Source organism: Carassius auratus, unplaced genomic scaffold (assembly GCF_003368295.1).
Source record: "Carassius auratus strain Wakin unplaced genomic scaffold, ASM336829v1 scaf_tig00037428, whole genome shotgun sequence".
NCBI classification, from domain to species: domain Eukaryota; kingdom Metazoa; phylum Chordata; class Actinopteri; order Cypriniformes; family Cyprinidae; genus Carassius; species Carassius auratus.
In genome coordinates, this window is record NW_020526378.1 from 1 (window position 1) to 23,876 (window position 23,876).

A 23,876-nucleotide genomic window follows, 5' to 3' on the forward strand; every position below is an offset into this window, starting at 1 on the left:
CATAGTATGACATGTTTTTAATAGTTAGTTCGACGTAAAAAAAAAAAAAGTAATCTTTTTTTGGACACACAGACATCAGGAAATCAGCGTGAGCATCACAACAACGGTGACCATCAAAAAAGCATGTTGTAGCCAATAAAAACTCATCCATGGCTCCCATCATGCATTGCGGCATGAATAAATTATGAGCTGAACTGTCTTTTTTAACTTTTTTATTTTAATTATATTTTATTTTTGCTGTTTTTATGTTCATTTTTTTGTATCTAGTTTTGTGATGTTCAGAGTTGGTCTGTTTATCTGAATATGTTGTTTGTCACCATTGTTGAGATTCATACATTGATTATTGTTATCTGTTGTGTGCCTAAAATTAGAACTCTTTAATAAAAAAAAAAAAAAATCAGAATCACTTGCAAGAGATAACTACAAAATGTATAGAAAATACAGATTTTTTCATTGCGGAATCAAAGCTGTGACAATCAATATGGAAGCTTTACTTTGAAAAGAGACTGTAAATGAGTTCAGTGATTCATGTCAAATTACAACATTAAAACATAATCATCAACACGCGAAGATTTTTGCTCTTGATTTGACAAACAAACTTTAAAAATAAAAAGTTACAAGCCAAGATCCCAACTAAAGCAAACACTGAACACTATAATGGTGATACCCAAATTGTGATTTTCTCGTTTGGTGATTCTGCTTGTTAACATCAGGTGTCTTCAATAATGCTTAATCATATACTCAATTAACTTCTTAATTATCTCATTAACTTCAACTCTGCTTCAGTGTTACTTTTAACACTGCTTCAGTGTTTATATGAGTCCACACTCAGAGTGTTAAATTAACACTGGGGATTTTGCTGTGTACAGTGATAGATGATAACATATAGTCATTAGTTACTTTCTATGTGTGCAATAAGCAAAACACTGTACATAGCCTTGAAATATTGAGCTAGAATTATTTTAGCTCATTTTAGATGTGGCATAGTAGTGACATATTTTAGAGTAAGAATGGATTTTTATTCACAGTAAATCACTGGATTCTCAACTGTTCTCTACTGTACATTTTCCATACAGTATGTTACTGTGAATTTAGTTGTTTTCATAGTGTTATTACTATATTCTCAGCAGGTTCCTACTCTATACACTGTTTATAGTATGTTACTATAGATTGCAATTGTCAAGATAAGGGTTTTGTCTTGGTTCTCTCTGGACTCCATCCCCCATAAACCCCTGCCTAGGATCATTATTGCACCACAGCTGTTTCCAATCAGTGACACTATAAAGGTTGCACTCATCCTCCTCACACAAGTTGCTTATTATTGTCTAGCATGTGATGATTCCTAGTTTCTGTGTCCCTGCACAATTTAATATTTACTATTGTTCTTTTGCATTATTGACACATACTGTACTCTGTTACCAATTTAAACCAGCTCATGACCAGCAGTCATGCTTCAAAACATACCTATCCAGCATATGCTGAATTTTTCAATTGCATTTTTATATTTAATGCTGCTCAGTTGCTTTGACACAATCTGTATCGTTAAAAGCGCTGTATAAATAAAGGTTTTACTTGACAATATTAAAACGAAAGAACCTAGTTGTAAAAGTGTTTTTAAAAAGCAGAGATAAGTGTTTACTTTTTAACTAAATGTGGACACTTTTTTTAAATGGTCAAAAGTACATTTTTGGCTAAGTTTCCTTTAGCTAAATTTGACATCTGTACATTTACACCTCCAGATTATTTGTAGATTCCTGAAGCTTCTTAGAAAAGGAGACCATTATAAATTAGAAAACAAGCGGCGTAACGAGGCACACGCTCCAACATTACAGCATTCATTTATATATCAATATTCTAATAATTATTCATCTTTTTACTTCCTTAAAAGTGCCTAGAGTCATAGTGTTTATAAATACTCAATATCAATGAAAAAAGCGCTTCCTTAACTGTACTAAATGAGCAGTTTTAGTAGAGGAGACAGCAGCTCTGTTTTGTCTATTGCTGTTTTGTGATCAGCAGAGAGCAGATCATTTCCTGGAAATGAGTTACAGTTTTTGCTGTTGTCGTTTTTACTTTTTTCTGATTCTTTTTTGATTCTTTCTGAATCTTTTTCCATTTTTTTAAATTATAATTTGTGTTTCTCTGGTTGTCAACAGATTAACTTAAATACTGAGAGCAAACAGCAGCAACCAAGACTGAATCAGTAATGCACAGTGATTTGTTTATATATAACTTGTTACTCAGTACACACTATATATGTCTAACCCAAATATTTATTTCACAAGTGGGAGAAAATGAGATCATACCTCTCTGAAAACCGTCATGTATATATAAAGCCTGGGTTTGTTTCCTGTAGAAGCACAGATAAGCTGAAAGCTCACTATCAGACAAACACTGAAGCAGACGCTGATGTGGGCGGGTCGTTTCTGTGAAGAGTCACACGTTTCACTTCTGCAGATATCCTGCTTTCCTGGATCTTGTGAAACTGTTCCTGAACTCGACCTGAACTCAGTGTTTTCAGTAACAGAAACATTTATAAAGTGCTCCAAACACAGTTTGGATTACTGAGACACAATCTTAGACAAGACATACCTCTGTGCACTTTCATTTACTGGGTCATAATAGTGATGTTTAACAAACCTGGGTGTGGTTTAAACCAAAGCTCAGGGAAGAAACAGTCATTTATGGAAATTCAGAAATGGGAGGGGCTTCTGCTCTACTGTTCTTAGTCTAAAAGTGTATTAGATGTTAAGCGTTGGTGTAGTTGATGCACCAGTCTAGCTGTTCTCCAACAGAGCTGCTGAAGCTGGTTGGTCATGTTTTGTTGAGTCTGAGTAGACCAACTCTCTGCATACAAGCAGTGTTTTGACACAAACATGTTTTTTTGCTTGTATTTCTACTTTTTTAACACATTAATGATGTAATTGAAAAACATTATAAGATTAAAATTTGATTTGTTGTAATATATGATTATAATCAGCTTCCCCTGATGAAATAGAACTGAAATAAATGCCATGGTTCAGTTATGATTATATTGTTCTATGTCACCTGAAGTTTTAAATAACAAAAACAAAATCCAAACTAATAAAACATTTCAAATAATAAAAAAAACATTCCTGTTTTGAAATGGGTCTGAACGCAAATAATATCATCAACAGATTACTGCCATCACCTCACCTCAATTCATTTTAGCTTTTTTTTTAATGCCACAAATGTGTTTAACAAACACGCTGTCACAGCAGCCAAAAAAGACAAAACATATAATAAGAGTTAAGAGCCCAACTAATGAAAACACTAATCACTGTTATGGTGACACACATTAGAGTTAAACCTCTGTTAATTCTCAATAAAAACTTTTATAGATGTCTAACAGTGATAAGTGAAGCTGGTAATTAAGTTTGTAGAGTTTTTTAATGCTCCTCTGCTGAGATCCTGAGAGATTTAATGTCTTCTTTTATCACAGCAGTTCATCAGTGTACTGTTTGAGTAAATGCATTACTCCGGGATATTGGTTTATTTTAACTCAGAGGGAGTGTCAGCCAAATTTAAAAAGTTAACAGCTTAAGTCATTTGTGGATTAATGTATATTGGAGACGTGAACCGTTTAAAATGATTCAGTTCGATTTGGTGAACTGGTTCAAGAAGATCTGGTGACATCGAATGATTCGTTCATGAACCGGATATCACCGGATGTCTTACAACAGACACGGAAGAGAAGACAATGCTGAATAAAGTTGTAGATTTTGCTATTTTGGACCAAAATGTATTTTCAATGCTTCAACAAATCCTAACTGACCCTCTGATGTCCCATGGACTACTTTGATGATGTTTTTCTTACCTTTCTGGACATGGACAGTAGACTGTAACACAGCTTCAATGGAGGGACTGAGAGCTCTCGGACTAAATCTAAAATGTCTTAATCTGTGTTCTGAAGATAAACGGAGGTCTTACGGGTTTGGAACGACATGAGGGTGAGTTATTAATGACATAATTTTCATTTTTGGGTGAACCATCCCTTTAAGATACAAAAATACAAGCACATAAGAATTAAAGACAATAAGGGGACAATTCAGGGGGATCATTTATTCATGCCACGATGCATGCTGGGAGTCATGGATGAGTTTTGTCCATAGACAGTAGAAGAATGGACACAGCGAAGGATTCAGCGGAGACAAGTGAAGTCAATTAGGAGCACGCACTTCCTGGGGGTCGAGCGTACTGCGCAGACTCAAACTGAACTTGATGATGTAGATGTCACGTGAGCACAATTGTAAGTCTTCTAATAGCTGTGCCAAGCGAAATCTGAAGCACCCACCAAATCTTGCAGATGTTGTTGAATAATTTTGTCCCGTGTCTTTTATGGACTCTCTATGGGCTTCCCCTTTGACTTCATGCCTCCACGTCCCCCTGATTGCCTCATAGACAATAAAAGATTGCCTGCGAGCTTCTCCTCCTGTCCATACGGTAATTTCTCTACTGTGCGACAGAGAGTCGCCGTTATGACGCAATCGTTAGCCTATTTTTTTTTACAAAAACTGCTTCTACGGGACCATAACGTAAGATGCAAGGTAATGGAGCCTTTTATACATTTTCATGTTTCTTTAGAAATAATTAATGGACAAATGGAGTCTTTAAACGCCTCATATGTAAAGTTATTCGCTGTCAAAGTGACGCCAAAATGAATGGGAGTCAATGGAATGCTAACAGCAGGTGGGAGTCCGCTAGCCAATGGCAGCGCCCAGGGGTGCTTTAATAAAATATGAAACATATGAATATGAAACTTGCCCCCCTGGTTTTGTCCTGTTCTGGTGCCCAGCATACATTACATCATGAAACTTTTGATTGTCACCATTGTTGAGATTCATATGCTGATTGTTGATGTCTCTCTTTGAGTGTCATTGCATGACAATTCGATAGAAGAACCAGACTGTTTTTAATTATTATTTACTGGTTGTCATATTACTGATCAATCTCAAACCGCAAATCACAAAACGAGTACATACAATACTAAAATCAGATGTAGTTCTTGTGTGTGTCTTGTTTCTTTTTTTTTCAGTGATTCTGCTTGTTAACAGGAGCTGAAAATTTTAAGTAGTGTATACTTTAAGCATTCGTTCTTAAAAAAAACACACTGAAATCAATGAGTATTAAATGCCTCCCCTGAAAAAAAGTTCTGGTGATGCCCCAGTATCTAAAGTCAAATTTGGTCATGGAGTGCCAGTGTCCCTGCAGAGTTTAGCTCCAACCGGCCTGTATCCTTCTTGCAGAAGTGGGTCTTTCAAGACACAAGCAAGTCAATCAATCAATCACCTTTATTTATATAGTGCTTTAAACAAAATACATTGCGTCAAAGCACTGAACAACATTCATTTGGAAAACAGTGTCTCAATAATGCAAAATGATAGTTAAAGGCAGTTCATCATTGAATTCAGTTATGTCATCTCTGTTCAGTTAAATAGTGTCTGTGCATTTATTTGCAATCAAGTCAATGATATCGCTGTAGATGAAGTGACCCCAACTAAGCAAGCCAGAGGCGACAGCGGCAAGGAACCGAAACTCCATCGGTGACAGAATGGAGAAAAAAACCTTGGGAGAAACCAGGCTCAGTTGGGGTCAGTTCTCCTCTGACCAGACGAAATCAGTAGTTCAATTCCAGACTGCAGCAAAGTCAGATTGTGCAGAAGAATCATCTGTTTCCTGTGGTCTTGTCCCGGTGCTCCTCTGAGACAAGGTCTTTACAGGGGATCTGTATCTGGGCTCTAGTTGTCCTGGTCTCCGCTGTCTTTCAGGGCAGTAGAGGTCCTTTCTAGGTGCTGATCCACCATCTGGTCTGGATACGTACTGGATCCGGGCGACTGCAGTGACCCTCTGATCTGGACACAGACTGGATCTGGTGGCTACGGTGACCTCGGAACAAGAGAGAAACAGACAAATATTAGCGTAGATGCCATTCTTCTAATGATGTAGAAAGTACGGTGTTATGTGAAGTGTTTCCGGTTCCGGTTTACCTAATTAATGCAGCCTAAAAATCCTTTAACAGATTTGGATATTAAAAGCATATTAGTATGTTATGTGTAAGAAAAGAGAAACATAAGAACTACAACTGACAGATGAAATCAACTAAACACACACACAAATACAATGCCACCATAATTGTGGCCAAGGTTTTGCTTTATTTGTTCTCTTGGCCCTTTTACAGACTGAAAGTAATTTAAATCTTAGTAACTGCAATGTTGTTTCACAATGAATATTTGTACATTGCTGAATCAAATCTTGAAATAGCAGATGTTACTCTTTCTGATTATAACTCGGGCAGCGCTGGACTGGGACAAAAATCAGCCCTGGACTTCATCCAGACCGGCCCACTATGCATGTTAACATGCATGCACGCACACACACACACACACACACACACACACACACACACACATTACATGTCTATACATAAAATTACTGATTAGAATGTACTACTATCAAAACCAAGAAAAAAATATTAAAATAATAAACAAAGAAAATGCAAATGATTTTATCAGGCTTTATTTTAAATATCTAAAGGTCTTAATTGATGTGCTTCTTATTAATCTAATAGTGCAGCAACATAACACTTTTTTTATATTAGTTTTACACATATTACCTCTGACCTGTTGGCTGCATAAAGTAGGCTAGAACTAAGACCATGATCTACAGTAAATGTGATTTATAAAGACCACTGATCTACAATAAAATAAGAGTAATTAAGACAAAGAACATTGTGTAGTGATTTATTTTAAATTTTAAATTCTTAACATCATCAAAGGCCTTTAAAAATCCTTGAAGTAGACTGGCTTATATATTCAAATGCAGAGCTCGATGCAAGGGATCAAAACTGTACTTGCCCTGCCAAAAATAAATACATAAAAATAAAATTGCTATTGCTTTCTTTGTAAATAAGCTGCAATCTCATTTCACAATTCCAATTTCAATACCACAATAAACACTATTAAGTTCAAACATTAATGAAGAGAAGTAAACAGTCAGTTATAAAATAAGAAAAAAAGATCATAAATAGCACCATTTTCAGGTACAGATATTGCATATCCAAATATAAAATACTTCACTTAACACACACACATACACACATATACATATACATACAGTCATGCCCATTAATTTCACAATGATATTTCCCCCCATTTTAAATTCTTATTATCCAATGAAAGGATACATTTTTGTGAATTTTTCAAATAAAACATCAAAAGGATTAACAATGCAGATGAATTTTCAAAGCCATATTTGATCAGATTTGCCAAGGGTGCCAATATTTGTGGGTGGCCCTGTATATATCCTTGTTAAAGCTGTTATTCAAGAGCAGTGAGTTATTTCTCTTTGTCTTTTGTTCACATTAATGACACAGACCGACAGTAGGTATAAGGCTTCTGCCTGGCACTTTAAGAGATTTTTTTCTCAATCGATTACAAATTGAAAAAATATATCTCACATAAATGCTGTAAATATACAGAGACATAGAGCATCAGCTTGTATTATTACATGTTAAAAACAATTAAATGTAATGCAGTTTTCATTATAATAACAATTATTTAATGGCAGGTGAAAATATAATAAATATGTACTATAGTGCACATATTTAGCAAAATACTCCTTTCTTATGGCTATTTTTCTCAACTAACCTGCTATGGTCTTTAAATGGCTTTCTTGAGGTAAATGTAACGTTCTCTGACATAACTGTTCTCCTGCTGTTTTGACTGATGACTGATGACTGATAACTGATCGATATTATTTATGAGGCATATATACATTTCTGCAAGTTGTACTGTATCTTTAAACAGAAAGTAACAGATGATCGGTTTACTTGAAGTGAGGCGCTAAAGCGATCTGTCACGTCACATTTTCTGACGCCAAAACGGTATTGTCGGAATTTTGTAATAAAATGGACTGAACCTGAGAGCTGAGAATTGTAAATGTAATTTATATAGATCAGTGAGTGGTGAGATATTACAGCAGGAATATCCTAACTTTTTGAAGCAAAACAATGCAGTAGCCTCCGTGTATCATTACATATCTGTCTCACCTCAGCAGTCAAGTCCCTCCCTGCTGACGTCTTCACTTAAGTCTTTTGCCTTCCAGCAAATAACTTATATATCTTGACACATTTGGTGGCATCTGCCTCAAGTGCTTGTCGTTTTCTCTCTCTCAACGTTCGGCCCCTCCATTACGCTTAGATACTTTATTATTTAACATATTGAATTTCGTTGCAGTTGTAAAGCGGCCACTTTTCAAGGCTAGAACTTGATTCTGATTGGCCAATGAGCAGTGAACACGTCACGTCTCGCAGCATCATGTGGCTTCATGAGAGAGACACATAAGGCTGGAATTGTACCATACAACAATATAATTACGATTATTAATGATTTAAAAACAAAATACATTATGCACCGGCCCAACCAGAACGCGGCCCACCGGAAATCTCCCGGTAGTCCCGATGGCCAGTACATGCCTGAACTCGTGATGAATCAACATCTTAAAGTAAAAGAGAGAACTGCAGCAGGGTTAAGAAACTGCATTGCAGCTTGAAACGCTTTGTTGATCGTCACCATTATTGAGAATCATATGCTGGTTCTTGATGTCTTTTTGTGTCCAAAAGTGCTTTACATAAATGTATTTACTGTAATTCTTAGAACAGTACTTTATTTGATTCCTGTGAAAACCCAAGCATAAAAGAATATTAGTTTGAAAGCATTTAGACCAACACATGATGACTAAATCATCATATAAAAACAGCTAATAGCTCTTCTTGATTTTATATTATCACTAGAGAAAAATGTTAAAGGTCAAGAGCATAACTAGATCAAACACTGATCTCCATTACGGTTGCATAATTTTAACCAATAAAAGTAACTTCTAGTAATCCTAAAAACACTGATTAGCGTGTTCAGGTGTGTTTGATCAGGGTTGGGGCTAAACTCTGCAGGGCTCTGGCCCTCCAGGACCGAGTTTGCCCATTCCTGATCTAGAGCCACAATCTAATGTGTTGAACTGCTACCACTGAAGAAACAGTACTGCAATTTCACAGACGTGACATGATGAGACTATGATGCATTGGTGTCTCTTTTATTATCGTTGCCTTATCTTATGAGAAATAAATATTTTTGACAGCAGATATGCTTCATAAGACAGGCGCTTCAGACTGAGAGATCATGCAAACAGTAGTTGAGACACACAGATGTCAGATTGTTTCAGTGCTGTAACTGTTCCAGTATGTTGAATGGATTTGCCCGCAATCACCATTACTATGCAATGATAGCATTTCTGCATACCATAAATACTCTTCTATACTGTAAGAGTAGCACTGAATGCTTTAGCAGTGGGTTCCCGGTTTCTTTTTTCTGAAGTGATTTTGCCATCCACAGACATGACTGCACTTAAACTTAGTTCACCCTATTCTTGTCTATCTACAACAATGTCTCATTTTGTAATTATATTTGTAAAACATAATCCAAATGAATTAACACACATTTGAATTACTGATATTCATATTTAGGTGCAATGAAATTCATTATCAGACACACTAATACATAGAAAATCTGACAAAAATGACATACGATTAAATTACTTTAAGGCTTGTCCAGTCATTTAACTTAAGACAAATAGATGAAAATTACACATTTACATATCATGAACAACTACAAAAAACTTTTGGAGAAAACAGTGTTGAATTTTACAAATATATATATATATATATATATATATATATATATATATATATATATATATATATATATATATATATATATATATATAATTTCTTTTACTGAAATTCAAAAACACAAAACAGTTCACCATGTCCTCGAGATAACAGTAAATCCACATAAGGATACAATAACTACATTAATTAAAAGGGCATCACAAACATTTTTCACTATTAATTTAGCTTTGCTGATGACATTGACTGCACAGCAAAATCCCCAGTGTTAATTTAACACTCTGAGTGTGGACTCATATAAACACTGAAGCAGAGTTAAAAGTAACACTGAAGCAGAGTTGAAGTTAATGAGATAATTAAGAAGTTAATTGAGTTATGATTGAGCATTATTGAAGACACCTGATGTTAACAAGCAGAATCACCAAACGAGAAAAATCCCAATTTGTGTGTCACCATTATAGTGGTCAGTGTTTGCTTTAGTTGGGATCTTGGCTTGTAACTTTTTAATTTTCAAATTTGTGGCAAGCCAAGAGTAAAAATCATCTGGTGGTGATGTCATGCAGTTGATTGCTGGCAGATCATTTCAGTTTCATATATGAAGGGTTTTTCCAGGGATATCTTTGTGGACATAGCTTACATGCTCATCTACTGACGTTAACTGTGTACGTTTCTTTATTATTCAATACATATTTTTACATCCTTTAAAGATAACTGATTATCGTTCAGCAATCAGTTTCGGTTCTTTCATCTGTGAGATCAGCATGACTCCGCACGTGCTGTCTGTCTGACACTGATTATCTAATACTGTCTGCATATTTCTTCTGCCTGGAACTGCTCAGTCACAAACACTGTAATGTAAATATGTATGTGTGTTATGATGTCAGATGATGATGTTGCTCTTGAAAAACCAGTTTTTTGTTTCCTGTATTGCTTCTGATTTATTTGAAGTTCAGAGAAAAACATTTGCATTGATGAGTTTCAGAGGCACCAGTTCAGACATGAAACAAGAAACCCAAACCTCATTCAAGGTAAGTTAATAAATATTAAATATTAACATGGATTTAAAGTTCACTTTGTTTAAAGATCATTATCATTCATGGCAAATTAGTAAATCTATATAGATTTAAAAGTGTCATGTAGCAGTCTATACCATCAGACAGTAATGAGCCAATGTGTCACAATAGGTTTTTTTTAATAGTTTGAAGAAACTGACAAAAATTACACAGAACAGATGACTGTATCTCTGTCCTCTTTATTAATACACATTTATTTTTTTTACATGATCAAGCTTGACTTTGTTCTGTCTTCCTGTTTTTGTGTAAAACTTGTGACTTTTGTTTAAATGCTAATAGCTCTCAATCACCAATGCTTCAACAGCACTTAATTAATCACTTAATTATCTCATTAACTTCAGCACTGCTTCAGTGTTATTTTAAATGTCTGTAGGTTGGGACAATATGCACTCTGAACAGAGCTGTTTTACAACTGGTGATTTTGCTGTGTGAGTGAATCCTAAACTGAACATTGGAAAGGAAATGCAAATATTTGATTGTCAAGGAGTAAAACTACTTCAGATCTTGTTCTTGTCCTGCAGAAGTGAATCATTGAAGAATGATGGCATCTGTCAAAGAGCTGATTGTGAATACACTGAATGAACTTGGAAAAGATGATCTGAAGAAGTTTCAGTGATTCTTGAACGATCATAAACCGCAGGGTATTCCAAAAGCTGAAATAGAGAATGCAGATGTTTTAGACACAGTGGACAAGATTGTGGAGCGTTTTGGACCAGAAGAAGCTGTGAAGATCACAGTCAACATCCTGAGGAAGATGAATCAGAACCTTCTGGCTGAGGAGTTGGAGAACAAATACAAGGAAGGTAACATGTTAAACTGTTTAGAAGTGTTAGGGGTGGTTTACATGTTATATCTTTTGCGTGTTCAAGTCCATTATTTTAAATGTATATCAGCGGCAAAAAATATAATTAATATTATATTAATATTAATATAATATGAAAATATAATTAAATTAAGGTAAAAAGCAAAATAATCAAGCTTGTATTCTACATCTAGAATATTTTTTTGTATTGCAGGTATTTTCCAAGCATATGACATTCAAACCAGAGGTGGGTAATCCAGGGGTCAGAAAGTAAATGTCCTGCCATGTTTTTGTTCCACCCATTAACTCAGCAGCTGATTTCACCAGAGGAGGAAACAAGTCATCCTTTCTAAGTCACAAACGAGTCTTGAGTCAAATCCCAAGTCCTTAAAGAGTTAAGGTTAATGAGATAATTAAGTAACTAATTAAATGATATTGTGCATTAATGATTAACACCTGTTGTTATTGAGAACTTCAGAAGATCAGATGCTGATGTTTTATTGGTTAAAATGATGCCACCATCATGGAGATCAGTGTTTGTTGTGTGTTTGTTTTTAGTTGTGTTCTTGACCCTTGACTCATTGTGTCAGACCTCTCTCTGTATGTGGTGATGTGGAGAAAAAGGGTCTGTGATTATATGAAGTCACCATGAGCTGGTTTAACTATATCTCAAATGTTTTTGTACATGTTTAGCTTTTGAATAATCCCAGTAAAATTACAGCATACACACACAAAAAAGCTTTGCTCTAATTTCTACAGGAAGCGAATCTTAAACTTGTGTAACACATATAGAAATCTGAACTCTAGTGCTTGCTTTTTAGACACACACACATATGTCAAGATCCAGCATATGAATCTCTACAATGGTGACAATCAACAAAATGCTTCATGTTGCAATACATGAAAGACTCCCATAATGCACTGCAGTATGAATAATTATTTTCACCACTGTTGAGGATCACACGATAAATGGTCATGGCTAAATACCTAATCCTAAATTGCCTATTTTTTATTCCTTAATATTGAAGCATTATGGTGGCATTTCCGTAATGAGCTTTCTCTCTTTTTTGTGACCGTGACATACTGTTGAAGGCATAGTTCACCCAAAAATGACAGAAAATTATGTCGCTAATAACTCACTCGCATGTCGTTCTAAACCAGTAAGACCTCCATTTATATACGGAACACAGTTTAAGATATTTTAGATTTAGTCTGAGAGCTCTCAGTCCCTCTCGGCTCTGTGTTCATCTTCGGTTCTCTCCTCACAGCAGTTCAGTCAGTGTACTGTTTGAGTAAATTAATTACTCCGGGATATTGGTTTGTTTGAACTCAGAGGGAGTGTCAACCACATAAAAAAAAAAGTTAACAGCTCAAGTCATTTGTGGATTAATGTTTATTGGAGACGAGAACCATTTAAAATGATTCAGTTCGATTTGGTGAACTGATTCAAGAAGATCCGGTTACTTTGAGTGATTCGTTCGCGAACTGGATATGACTACACTGCAGAATAAAGTCGTAGTTTTTGTTATTTGATTTAAAATTTATTTTCGATGCTTCAACAAATTCGAACTGACCATCTGATGTCACATGGACTTTCTTTGATGTTTTTCTTACCTTTCTGGACATGGACAGTATACCGTTCACACAGTTTCAATGGAGGAACCGAAAGCTCTCGGACTAAATCAAAAATATTTTAAACTGTGTTCCGAAGATAAACAGAGGTCTTATGGGTTTGGAACGACATGAGGGTGAGTTATTAATGACAATTTTCATTTTTGGGTGAACAATCCCAAGTCAGCGAGTGAAGGAAGCTCCGGCATTTTAGCGATGACTCATCTGAACACCACTGATTGGCCAATGCTTTCATAAGCTCAACAGAATCTTGTGTGATTGCTTATAATGCGCAGTGCTGTAAAAATGTGTCTGTCTCTGGCTCCGTGAATGCAGATCTGAATTTAGCAGCTGATGATATAACTCACTGAGTTCTCACGCCGGTGTGATTGTAACAAAAATAGAAAATATTAATCACTATTTTTTTGTGTTTAACAAACACAACATCACAGCAGCTAAAATAGACAAAAGATAGAATAAGACTTAAGAGTGCAACTAATTAAAACACTAATCACTGTTATGGTGACACACATTAGAGTTAAACCTCTGTTAATTCTCAATAAAACATTTTTTTTAGATGTCTAACAGAAATGAAGTCAGTCTGGTTAGTAATAAGTGAAGCTGGTAATGCTATTTGTGGAGTTGTTTAATCCTCCTCTGATGAGATCTCCCGAGATTTAATGTCCTCTTTTATCTACAGTTGATTTCATCTAAGGTTGTGGCTGAAGTCAGTTGTAGTTCTTGTGTTTCTGCTCATCTCTTTTTCTGTTCTCTTCTTTCATTCAGTGATTCTGCTTGTTAACAGGCTTATTAAGGCTGAAATTACTTCACATTTAATATACACAGATTTTGTGGCTCAGATAAGGTCCATTTCTGGTTAATTTCTTTTCTCTTGGCTGACATGTGGCATTGCTATGGCCTGCTTGTGGCTCAAATCTGGCAAACAGGAGCGGTCTGCATTCCATGCATTCCATGCATGTGGGCCAGATCATCTTTCTACGGGTGCCAGATGTGGGCCAGATCTGGGACGACACAATGTTGCTATGTGGGGAGGTTTTCTGTTTATCAACAGATGGTATTTGTAAAGAGGCTCAGAGACAAGATTATGCTTTACATATAGATTTGATTAAAATTAGAGATTTACTTTTTTCCATCCCCATCTTTCTCAAAGATTCAACTGCAGAAAGTCAACATGATCTTCATGATTACGGAAAAATCAGTTTCAACCTGAAGAAGAAATTACAACAGGACTACAGGCAGATATTGGTTGGTAGTTCACAAACAGGTCATCAGAAATATCTGAGTGATATTTACACTGATCTATATATGGTGAAGAATGAGACTGGAGGAATAGTGACTGAACACGAGGTGAGACAGACTGAACAGAACATCCACCAAATTAATGTGAAGGACCCCACAGTCTTGAGCAATGACCTGTTCAAAGTCCAGTATGATACTGGTCGAAGAAACCGGAAAGTGCTGACGATGGGAATCGCAGGGGTGGGAAAGACCGTCTCTGTTAATAAATTCATTCTTGACTGGGCTGAAGGAAAAGAAAATCAGGACATACTCCTCATATTTCCTCTTCCATTCCGTAGACTGAACATTATTACAAAAAAGTACAGTCTTATGGGACTGCTTAACAAATGCTTCTTTAGTGGTCCTGAAGAACTGCCCTCTCTTCCTGAAGATGACGGTAAGGTCATGTTTATCTTTGATGGGCTGGATGAATGTCGCTTGCCATTGAAGTTTAAAGAGGACTACACATTAACAGATGTGCATAAAAAAACAACAGTGAGTAAGATAGTTACAAGCCTGATTGAGAGACATCTGATTCCTTCTTCTCTTGTCTGGATCACATCCAGACCAGCAGCAATTGGTCGGATACCTCGAGACTACATTGATCAGGTGACAGAGGTGCGAGGATTCAATGATGAGCAAAAAGAACAATATTTCATCAAAAATAGCCCTCCTGAGCTTGCTGGAACCATCATCCGTCACATCAGGAAATCCAAGAGTCTGTACATAATGTGCCACATCCCTGTCTTCTGCTGGATCTCTCTCACTGTTCTTCAGCCACTACTGGCTCGAGAGAGCAATGACAAAACACCCACAACTCTCACAGAGATGTATACAAGCTTCTTACTCTCTCAGAAGCAACATATGGAAACAAAGTACTGCAATGATCCTGGACCTAAGCCCAAAGCCAGGTGTTTTGATCAGGTTATTCTGAAGCTTGGGAAACTGGCATTTAAACAGCTGCTGAAAGGAAATCTGATTTTCTACAAAGAAGATCTTGAGGAGTGTGGACTAGATGTCAGTGAAGGGTCAGTGTACTTTGGGTTTTGCACTCAGATCTTTCAGGAGGAAAAAGCTGTGTCAGAGAGAAAAGTTTATAGCTTCATTCATCTCAGCATCCAGGAGTTCCTCGCTGCTCTCTACGTGTTTTTCAAACACAAACATTCAGTAAAACATAACTTCCTTAATTCTTGGAGAGAAATGCTGATGTTGAAACCTAACAACTACAGAAACTCCAAAAAATCATTATATGGCCTTCATAAGTCTGCTATCAACAAGGCTCTACAGAGCAAGACTAGACACCTGGAGCTTTTCCTTTGGTTTCTCTTGGGTCTCTCACTGGAGTCCAATCAGAGTGACCTGAAGGAGCTGCTACCAGAACTGGAACTGAAAACAGAGAATGTCAAAGATTCTGCTGACTATATTGAACAGACAATAGAGATGCAGAAATCAGTGGAGAGGATTGTCAACCTATTTCCCTGTCTATTTGAACTGAAAGATGACTTTGGAGAGGACCTCCTGAAAAATGTGAGCTCAGGAAATCTTTCAGCTCTTAATCTTTCTTCTGCTCAGTGGCCGGCTCTGCTGTTTATGCTGCTGATATCAGAAGAAACTCACGAGAGGTCTGAACTGCAGCAGTTCAACAGATCTGATGAAGCACAGAAGTTGTCAGTGACTGCAAACCCCAGAACAGCAGTGTAAGATTCGGCTTTTGAATCAGTTATATGCAATATTGATTATACTTCAATATAAAATCACAGTCTTCTATTTCAATCTATTTTCAAACATAATTTTGGGATGAAAAGCTTGATTAACATTGTCCATTACTCCCGTCTTAACATGCTCCTTTGTAAGGTTTAAAGAACAGCACTTATTTTAAATAGAAATGTGTAGTGGCATCATATTTATTTATAAATAGAAACAAATGAGTGATTAAAATTAATATTTTTAACTGAACACATCAACAGCCCCTATTAAACATGTGGTCATTACATGTAAATTACCCTTTGATATTTCAAAAATTTGTTTAAATCAGTTCTAGGAATTTTCTAGAAAGTTGTACATTTCCAGCTTATCATCATGACCTTCACTTTTGAATACTGATCCATACAACCAGTAATCCCTTTAGAAGGATGAACACAGCAAAATTCCTAGTGGAAAATTTAACACTGCTGGGTGTCTATATGTGTCCACACTACAGAGTGTTAAAAGTAACACTGAAGCAGTGTTTAAATTAATAAGGTAAATAAGAGATTTATAGAGTGATGATTCCCCATTATATAAGACACCTGATATTAACAAGCTGAACTCCCAAAGAAGTAAATATTTTTAAGTCACCATTATAGTGGTCAGTGTTTACTTTAGTTGGCTCTTAACCGTTGACTTTTTGACATTACATTTTGTTTTGCTGCTGTATCTGAATTATGATTGCCAGATGAGCTGAAATCATCAGATGTAGGTGGTTTTGCTTTGGCATAATCATTATGTATTACTGAGTGTGAAAAATATGAAAGCTGTCATTTTCAGTGTAACCTTTTGATCAAACAGTGTTGTTTTTTAGACACACAGGCATCAAGAATCAGTGTAAGAATTAATCAAAACTCCACGGTCCCAATCATGCAATTCGTTCTGTTTTTTTTTAATGTTTGCTACTTTTATGTCATAATTAAGCTACAACAGGAAAATATAATTTATCATTAAAAAGTCAATGGTCAAGAGCCAACTAAAGTAAACCTGACTACTATAATGGTAACTTATAAATAATAATTCTGCTTGTTAACATCAGGTGTCCTCAATAATGGGCAATCATGACTCTATAAATCTTTTAATTACCTAATTTATTCATTTATTATTAATTTTGTACCCTGTTTTTCAATCACAAATATATCACTTTTTCATTCTGTCTTCAGGTTCTCAAACCTCAAATCTTCTGAGCTCAGTACTGACCCTCTGCTTAAGTGTCAGTCTTGTGTTCATATAGCTGATCCAGATCAGTGGGTTCAGATTGAGCCGTCACTCTGTACAGATAAAGGAGTGTCAAAATTCAAGGTCAGCACTCAACCAGGCCGTTATGAGTGTGTCAGGACCAGGATGAGATGGGTCTGTGATTGTGACGTCACTCTTCAGTATCACACTGTAGACGGTCAGTTTCTCAACACAGAGCTGAAGATGCTGCAGTGCAAACGAATCGCTCCAGTGATTGACGTGACGGTGATCTCAGGAAAACTGGAGGAAGTTCATCTGCCACATTACGCCTGTTTAGGAGAGTCTGAAGCTTCCCTCAGAGATGCTGTGAAAGTCCTCAGCATAGAAGATGAAGGATCATATGTAGAACCTGTGCAGTTGACACGATTCCATGCTAAGATTGTCCAACCATCCTTCTCTCGTAAAACATTAATTATAAGTTGGAAAAAACTATGGTACGAACACTGCGATCTTCTTCTCTACATGCGCTCTGAATCTCCTCTCATTCTACATGTCTACTTTTTTCCATTTGATGCTCGTGCAAAAGAAAAAGTTGAGAATATTGAAAAATCAAGTTATTTGATCTTACATCCCAGACCTGACAGACCGCTTCGGATGAATACGCCACACAATCTTGATGTTCCTGGTGCCAATGTCCATCCCAAAGAAGGGATCACACTCAGAAGAGAAATGGATCCAAACTTCTTCAAGATCAAGACACGTCTGGAGAACGATGTTCAAATGAATCTTATCAGAGAAAAGGACAAGAAGATTGTCTGGACTGCTTTAATTGAGAAAGATGAACTCAATCAGATTCCTCCACAGAGAGATGAGTCTCGTCTGAAGAGTGAGGCAGAGAAAGCAAGATATTTTGATGACCACTGGCCATATCTCATTCAGAGAGTTACAAATGTCCAGATCATTGCAGATAAACTGCTTCAGCAGAAACTAATCCACGCAGAACAATATTCAGAAATCAAAGTGAATCCATCCATTCAGGATGGCATGAGAATGATCTGTGACCTTATACGTAAGCATGATGACACAATGAAAGCTAAACTCATCTCAATTCTTCAGGAAGAGAAGCTTTACCACTTTTGAACATTGGTCTGATTCTACACTTTGAGCTCTGAGAGCATCTCAGACTGAAGAGTACTCTAGTGAGGATGCAAGAAAATACTGAATTATAATCATAATAGCATTACAAATCAGTAATTGATTCTTTTTTTGGGGGGAGGGGTGGTTGTCTAAGTAAAGGGACATCTAAGTACAGAGAATGTGAAATGAGTTCAGTGTATACCCACATTTATACTTATATTTTTCTTAATTATATTTCAGACTTGGTGAATTCCTAGAGAAATTTTTTTTTCTTGGTAAAACATTAGCCATAAACTATAGAATTTAGCATTTTACCCAATATGCCACTGTAACAAAACAAAGTTTGGTGAACAGCAATCAGGGAACAACATTAATTATTTTCTTGTGACTTTTTGAAATATAGAATAATCATGTTACATTTCCTTCTGTCTAAAAAGGTTTCTAATAAAGGGTAAATAAGATTGCATTCAATATTTTTGTTGTTTAAAAATTTAACATTTTTTTGGGGGGGGGGGGGTGTTTGCATACTTCCTTGCATGAAAATTTTCTGAATGGTAGACCTTCTGAATAATGTGCAATAAATATAAGAATGTAGTGGCTGTCTAAATATTATGTAGGTGGGATGATGTGTTTATTCTATGTATGATTAATCTGTCCTTATACCATCGGAACCATTGTATATGGGTGGGCAAGACCCTCCCATTTTTTTAAGACCAATGATATTGGACACACTCACTCTTAATCTCCATTTCTCTTCTAATTCAGTCCATATGTCTGTTCACTTTTCAGAGCGCCATCAAGCAAATCCATTCCACTTGAGGAATGCCCTAATAAATTAAACTCCATTCCGTGTTTTAGCTACAGCCTTGACCATGCTGCTTCTTCCTCAAATCCATTCCACTTGGCTCATTCAGAATCCATATAAATTAATCAGCATTTAATTTTTTCACTGCTCACACCTCCTAGAACCAGCAAGCTAAACAAAGCATCTTATCATATCTGCTGCTCAGGTCTCAAGCCCATGCCCCTTTAATCACAACACTAAAATGTCCTTTTAGTCCTGTGCTTGGGGTCTTTCAGTCTAGGTGCCCCTAAATCGTGATTGCAACCAAGGTGGTCTACCCCCTTAACACCATTCCCTGAACTGAGGTGAGTATGAATACAGTCCTTAAGTTGAGCATTATTGATCACAAGTGGAGGTAATAAAAGGTCTGAGAAAAGTGATTAGAGAGAGTCAGAGAGAATTTTTTCAATTCAAATATATTGGACGAATGACAATGGATAAAAAGTGGTAAAATGTTCACACATTTTTTTACAGTCTAGGTTCATTTCTTCTATTTGACCAGTAGACGAGAGAAGAGAAAGATAGACATTATCCAAATCATTTGATGCTTATTTAAAGCAGAATACTCATTCGTTCACTCATTCACTAATCCCTATATAGTGTACGACAGTTGAGTGGACTATATCCGGTATGTTTCTAGGCATAGGTAAGCTAGGCAGTAATCTAGGGCTCCACCGGCTGAAGGGGCACCAGTGAGTGCTTGTGCTGGCACTACTGTACATTGCTATATTTTATCAGGGTTGTGCTAAAGAGTGGCATGGTCACCCTGAAATTTCGACTGCCGCCCCCACTGGATCCCCAACATCATTGGGCTAAGTACTGTCAAACTGATGATGCCTGTAAGCCACTGGATCAGTGTGCAGTGTTTTCCAACAACACTGATTTCATTTTCTCATCAGTGTCCTTTAAACCATTTGCTTCAAAATACTGTTTGGGCCTTTCCAAATAGGCGTCAAACTGTTTGGTCAAAGTGGAAGGCAAGGCATATCAATCAGAACACAGTTCATGCACATAGCTCTCTTCCAACAAGCTGGTTATCTGAATCAGGTGTATTAAACAAGACAGACAAGCAAAATATGCTGGGCACGAGCACTGGAATTGAAAACTGCTGACATATAGCTTACATCCACTCTATACCCACTGCATCTTCGACCACACCCCATTCTACACGATCAGCTGAAATTGGAAATTGTTGTATTTGTAATTGTTGTACTTGTATTTCAGGTAGCAATTTGAAGCCAGGACAAAGCAAATTGAACATATTACATAGCTACTTTAATGACAGTTCTTAACACTCATACATCAGTTGAGCTGAACTCCTCATTTACTGTTTCTGATGTCTAATGTGGAAAAAATATACAACAGCACATAATGCCTTTAATTGCTACAATTTATTGAAGATAACTTATTTGTTTCCGTTGTAAATTTTAAAAAGTAACCCAAAACATAAATAATAATAAATTATGTGTACACAACACCAGATTTTCTAAGTTACACAGTTTACAGAGAAAAGGAAACTTTTCAACCTTAATTTGATTGATTTGTATTTTAATTTTGAGAAACACTGTAATGTTTCTTCGAATGTCTAAGAAACACGTCTGATCTTCATGATGATGGATTTCATACCAACAGTGAAATTGTTCTTCCAGGTCTTCCATATATTTCCAATGGCGTAATGTGTGGAATCTTCACCCCATATATACACACCATTGGGGTTTGTTGCATGGCACTTTTTGTACCAAAATCCCCCGAGGTACTGTCTGGCACAGTTTGTTGCATTAGAGTCTTGATCCCTGTCAAAGGTGGAGAATTTCTGATTGCTGTGTTCGGTCAAAGAGTCACCTGTAGAGATGAAGAGCATCAGTTAAGGCACTAACATTTTTAGTAACAGGCTCTTTGTTAATGTATATTTGAAAAATGTTTACATTTTATGTAAAGTCCTACCTGCTCCTCCAGCCTTGAATCCTGAAACTTGTAGTTTATACCCATCAGCTTCAGGACCCACAGAGAAAGACGAGTACAGAGCAAAACCTTTCCTTCCAGTGAAGTCCTCCAGATCCACTCTCAGCATGTACTTGTTGTTGCGTGTCAGCTGGTACATGTTCTCCAGCCCTGATCATACACACAAACACACACATGAAGAACACGTTCAACCAAACACTGGACATGAACATCCACACACACACACACACACACACTGTGAGATACCCAGCCAGTATTCTCCCTCCACATTCCCAAATCCTCTCTTGTACTGATTCCACGGCTGAAAGAAATTCACACTGCCGTCCATTCTCCTCTGAATCACCTGTGATGGGTTTATACAGAAGATATTATTCATAATCTATGTTCTGATGTGTGTTTAATGATCTAAAGTCACATTCGTACCGTCCATCCTCCATTGTCTTCATCTTTCCCATCTGAGATCATCTGACAATAAACCCAGAGAGGAACATCATCTGTTGGATAGATGGGGTAAATCCCACTATTTTTTTGTTCTGATTTATAGATGTCAGAACAGTCGAATGGCATGAATTTACAGTCAATGCCCAATACAACTGGAAGAAGAGCCACTAAAAATATCATCATCTACAGAGACAGAGAGAAAGAGATTAACTTCAAAATGAAACTGAAATGAATCTAAAAACATTTTTAGGAATGTAGAGTTATTAATGAACTTACTTCCCACTTCTCAATCTTTTCTCAGTAGATCACAACAGATATCCGTTTTACCTACACAAAAATAACAAACACTTAAATATTGTGTCTTAATTTTAAAATTAACAAATGTTTTTAAAGTAACTCACCATTTGTGTGTTGTTCTGCTTGAAACAAATACTCCTTATATATCTGTCAGATTTTCAGGCTCCTCCTCTTCATCTTTAAGTGTCCACTATGAAGCTCTAGATGTCTAGCTACATGATCATATTATCTGTAATTTATGTTTAGAGAGAGAGAGAGAGAGCCTTAGTGCAAATAGCCCATCCTTGCTGGCACATGTTATTTGCACACTAACTCGCACAACAATGCTTATAACAAAGACCAAAACGGCCATAACAATTGATATTATATTATTTAATTTTATTATATCTAAAGTGTAAATTACCACTGACACAGTCACACAGCCTGATTACTAGATTATCTTATAGAGCCACACAAATATATTTTGATAGCAAATCCATCTAACAAAAAACTTCAAAATAGATTTTTAAATGTTTTAAAAGTGTTTTTCTCTAGGTGAACGATAAGGGAACTTTCCATGTTATCATTCTGCAAAATTCTGCGAATCTAACTTTCGAATGAGAAATGTTCTGAAAGGAGCACCAATATATGTATATATATATATATATATATATATATATATATATATATATATATATATATATATATATATATAAACGGTAGATGAAGTCCATCCTAAACATATGTGCTAACGTATTGAGTACATTAGTAAATACCAGAGAATTTGGAAACAAAAATTATTTTCATGTAATTGAAAAAATGTCAAGTAAGTGAATTGTGCTTTAGGAGCAGCTGGCCTGAGATTGAATCTATTCCTATAACTTATTATCTCAGAGTCATTCATTTTAATCTAAAATGAGGAACATATTAGAAAAGATTAAATTTAGGGGTGTTTAATAGGGCTATAGTAGACATTGGATGTTGTGTCCTCACATTGAATAGATTGATTCAGACATGAGCAATGTAACTCAAAGTAAAACGTTCCAGAATGAAGTTTCCATTAAAAGTAAATCATGTTTCTTTTTGCCGATGTTTCAAGAATGTTAATAAATAGCTTTGAACAAACATATTGGAAGAACTTTTGCTCACAACTTTTAAAGAATGTTCCCTGTTAGCTGTGCTTTAATATTTGACTTTGTCATGCTGCACATTTATTTTGAGCTTGTGTATTTTGAGACAGAAACATGAATCTAGTTATTAATTAATCAGTAGCACAGTAAGGCAACTGATGAAAAGCACAAGCAGACTTGCGGCATTCTTCTGAAACATATTCTAGTTTAAAAACATCACACTATTTCTTTGATTAAACCACCAAATTAAAGTGATAATTATGTCATGACATGCATAACCAAATTTCCTTTGAAGTCTTTGTGTGGTTAATGCCTCCTCAAAGTTTCATAACCTAAAATGACCTCATCATCAATAAAAAAAGCATTTAATAACCCTCAGAAAACAGCTTGTTTTAGATCCTATGGGACAATGTGACGATAAGCACTGACTCCCGAGAAACACATCTTTTTTCTTTTTCTTTTTTTTTTGTGCAAACAACTTTATTATCATTATAAGTAAACCTCAAGAAACATATTAAAATAAAACAAAAAATGCAATGTCATTACCCCCTTTCAAGAAAGAAAAGTGTAAAGAAGAGGTTTCTACTTTTAAAAATGTTATTTTCATTTCTGTTTAAATCGAGGGAAGGTTCACAGTAAATTCTGTAGAAATAATAGTTTGTTCTCGTTGTATGTT

General features: G+C 36.0%; 2 protein-coding genes across 2 annotated transcripts; one reads left to right on the top strand and one right to left on the bottom strand.

Annotated features, from left to right (window-relative positions):
* Positions 1 to 10,637: 10,637 nt before the first annotated feature.
* LOC113083125 (NACHT, LRR and PYD domains-containing protein 3-like) lies at positions 10,638 to 18,903 on the top strand. Its single transcript, XM_026254395.1, has 5 exons — positions 10,638 to 10,728; positions 11,295 to 11,576; positions 11,790 to 11,822; positions 14,358 to 16,182; positions 17,395 to 18,903. The coding sequence occupies exons 2-5, from the start codon at positions 11,528 to 11,530 to the stop codon at positions 18,548 to 18,550; spliced, it is 3,063 nt and encodes a 1,020-aa protein (XP_026110180.1). The 5' UTR covers positions 10,638 to 10,728; positions 11,295 to 11,527; the 3' UTR covers positions 18,551 to 18,903.
* Positions 18,904 to 20,730: 1,827 nt separating this feature from the next.
* Positions 20,731 to 22,267, bottom strand: LOC113083126 (microfibril-associated glycoprotein 4-like). The gene is made up of 6 exons (XM_026254396.1): positions 22,196 to 22,267; positions 22,071 to 22,121; positions 21,777 to 21,977; positions 21,600 to 21,696; positions 21,336 to 21,503; positions 20,731 to 21,233 (listed from the first exon to the last, which is right to left on the bottom strand). Exons 3-6 carry the CDS (start codon positions 21,975 to 21,977, stop codon positions 20,977 to 20,979), a joined length of 723 nt encoding a protein of 240 aa, XP_026110181.1. The 5' UTR covers positions 22,071 to 22,121; positions 22,196 to 22,267; the 3' UTR covers positions 20,731 to 20,976.
* Between the last annotated feature and the right edge of the window lie 1,609 nt (positions 22,268 to 23,876).

Excerpts from the sequence above, each read along its gene's own strand:
- LOC113083125 (XM_026254395.1), top strand. The coding sequence starts at position 11,528 with ATGAATCAGAACCTTCTGGCTGAGGAGTTGGAGAACAAATACAAGGAA. Across the intron at positions 11,577-11,789 it reads GGAGAACAAATACAAGGAAG|GTATTTTCCAAGCATATGAC; the intron begins GTAACATGTTAA and ends TTTGTATTGCAG. Across the intron at positions 16,183-17,394 it reads GCAAACCCCAGAACAGCAGT|GTTCTCAAACCTCAAATCTT; the intron begins GTAAGATTCGGC and ends TTCTGTCTTCAG.
- LOC113083126 (XM_026254396.1), bottom strand. The coding sequence starts at position 21,977 with ATGATGATATTTTTAGTGGCTCTTCTTCCAGTTGTATTGGGCATTGAC. Across the intron at positions 21,697-21,776 it reads AAGACAATGGAGGATGGACG|GTGATTCAGAGGAGAATGGA; the intron begins GTACGAATGTGA and ends AACCCATCACAG. Across the intron at positions 21,504-21,599 it reads GGAGGGAGAATACTGGCTGG|GGCTGGAGAACATGTACCAG; the intron begins GTATCTCACAGT and ends GTGTATGATCAG.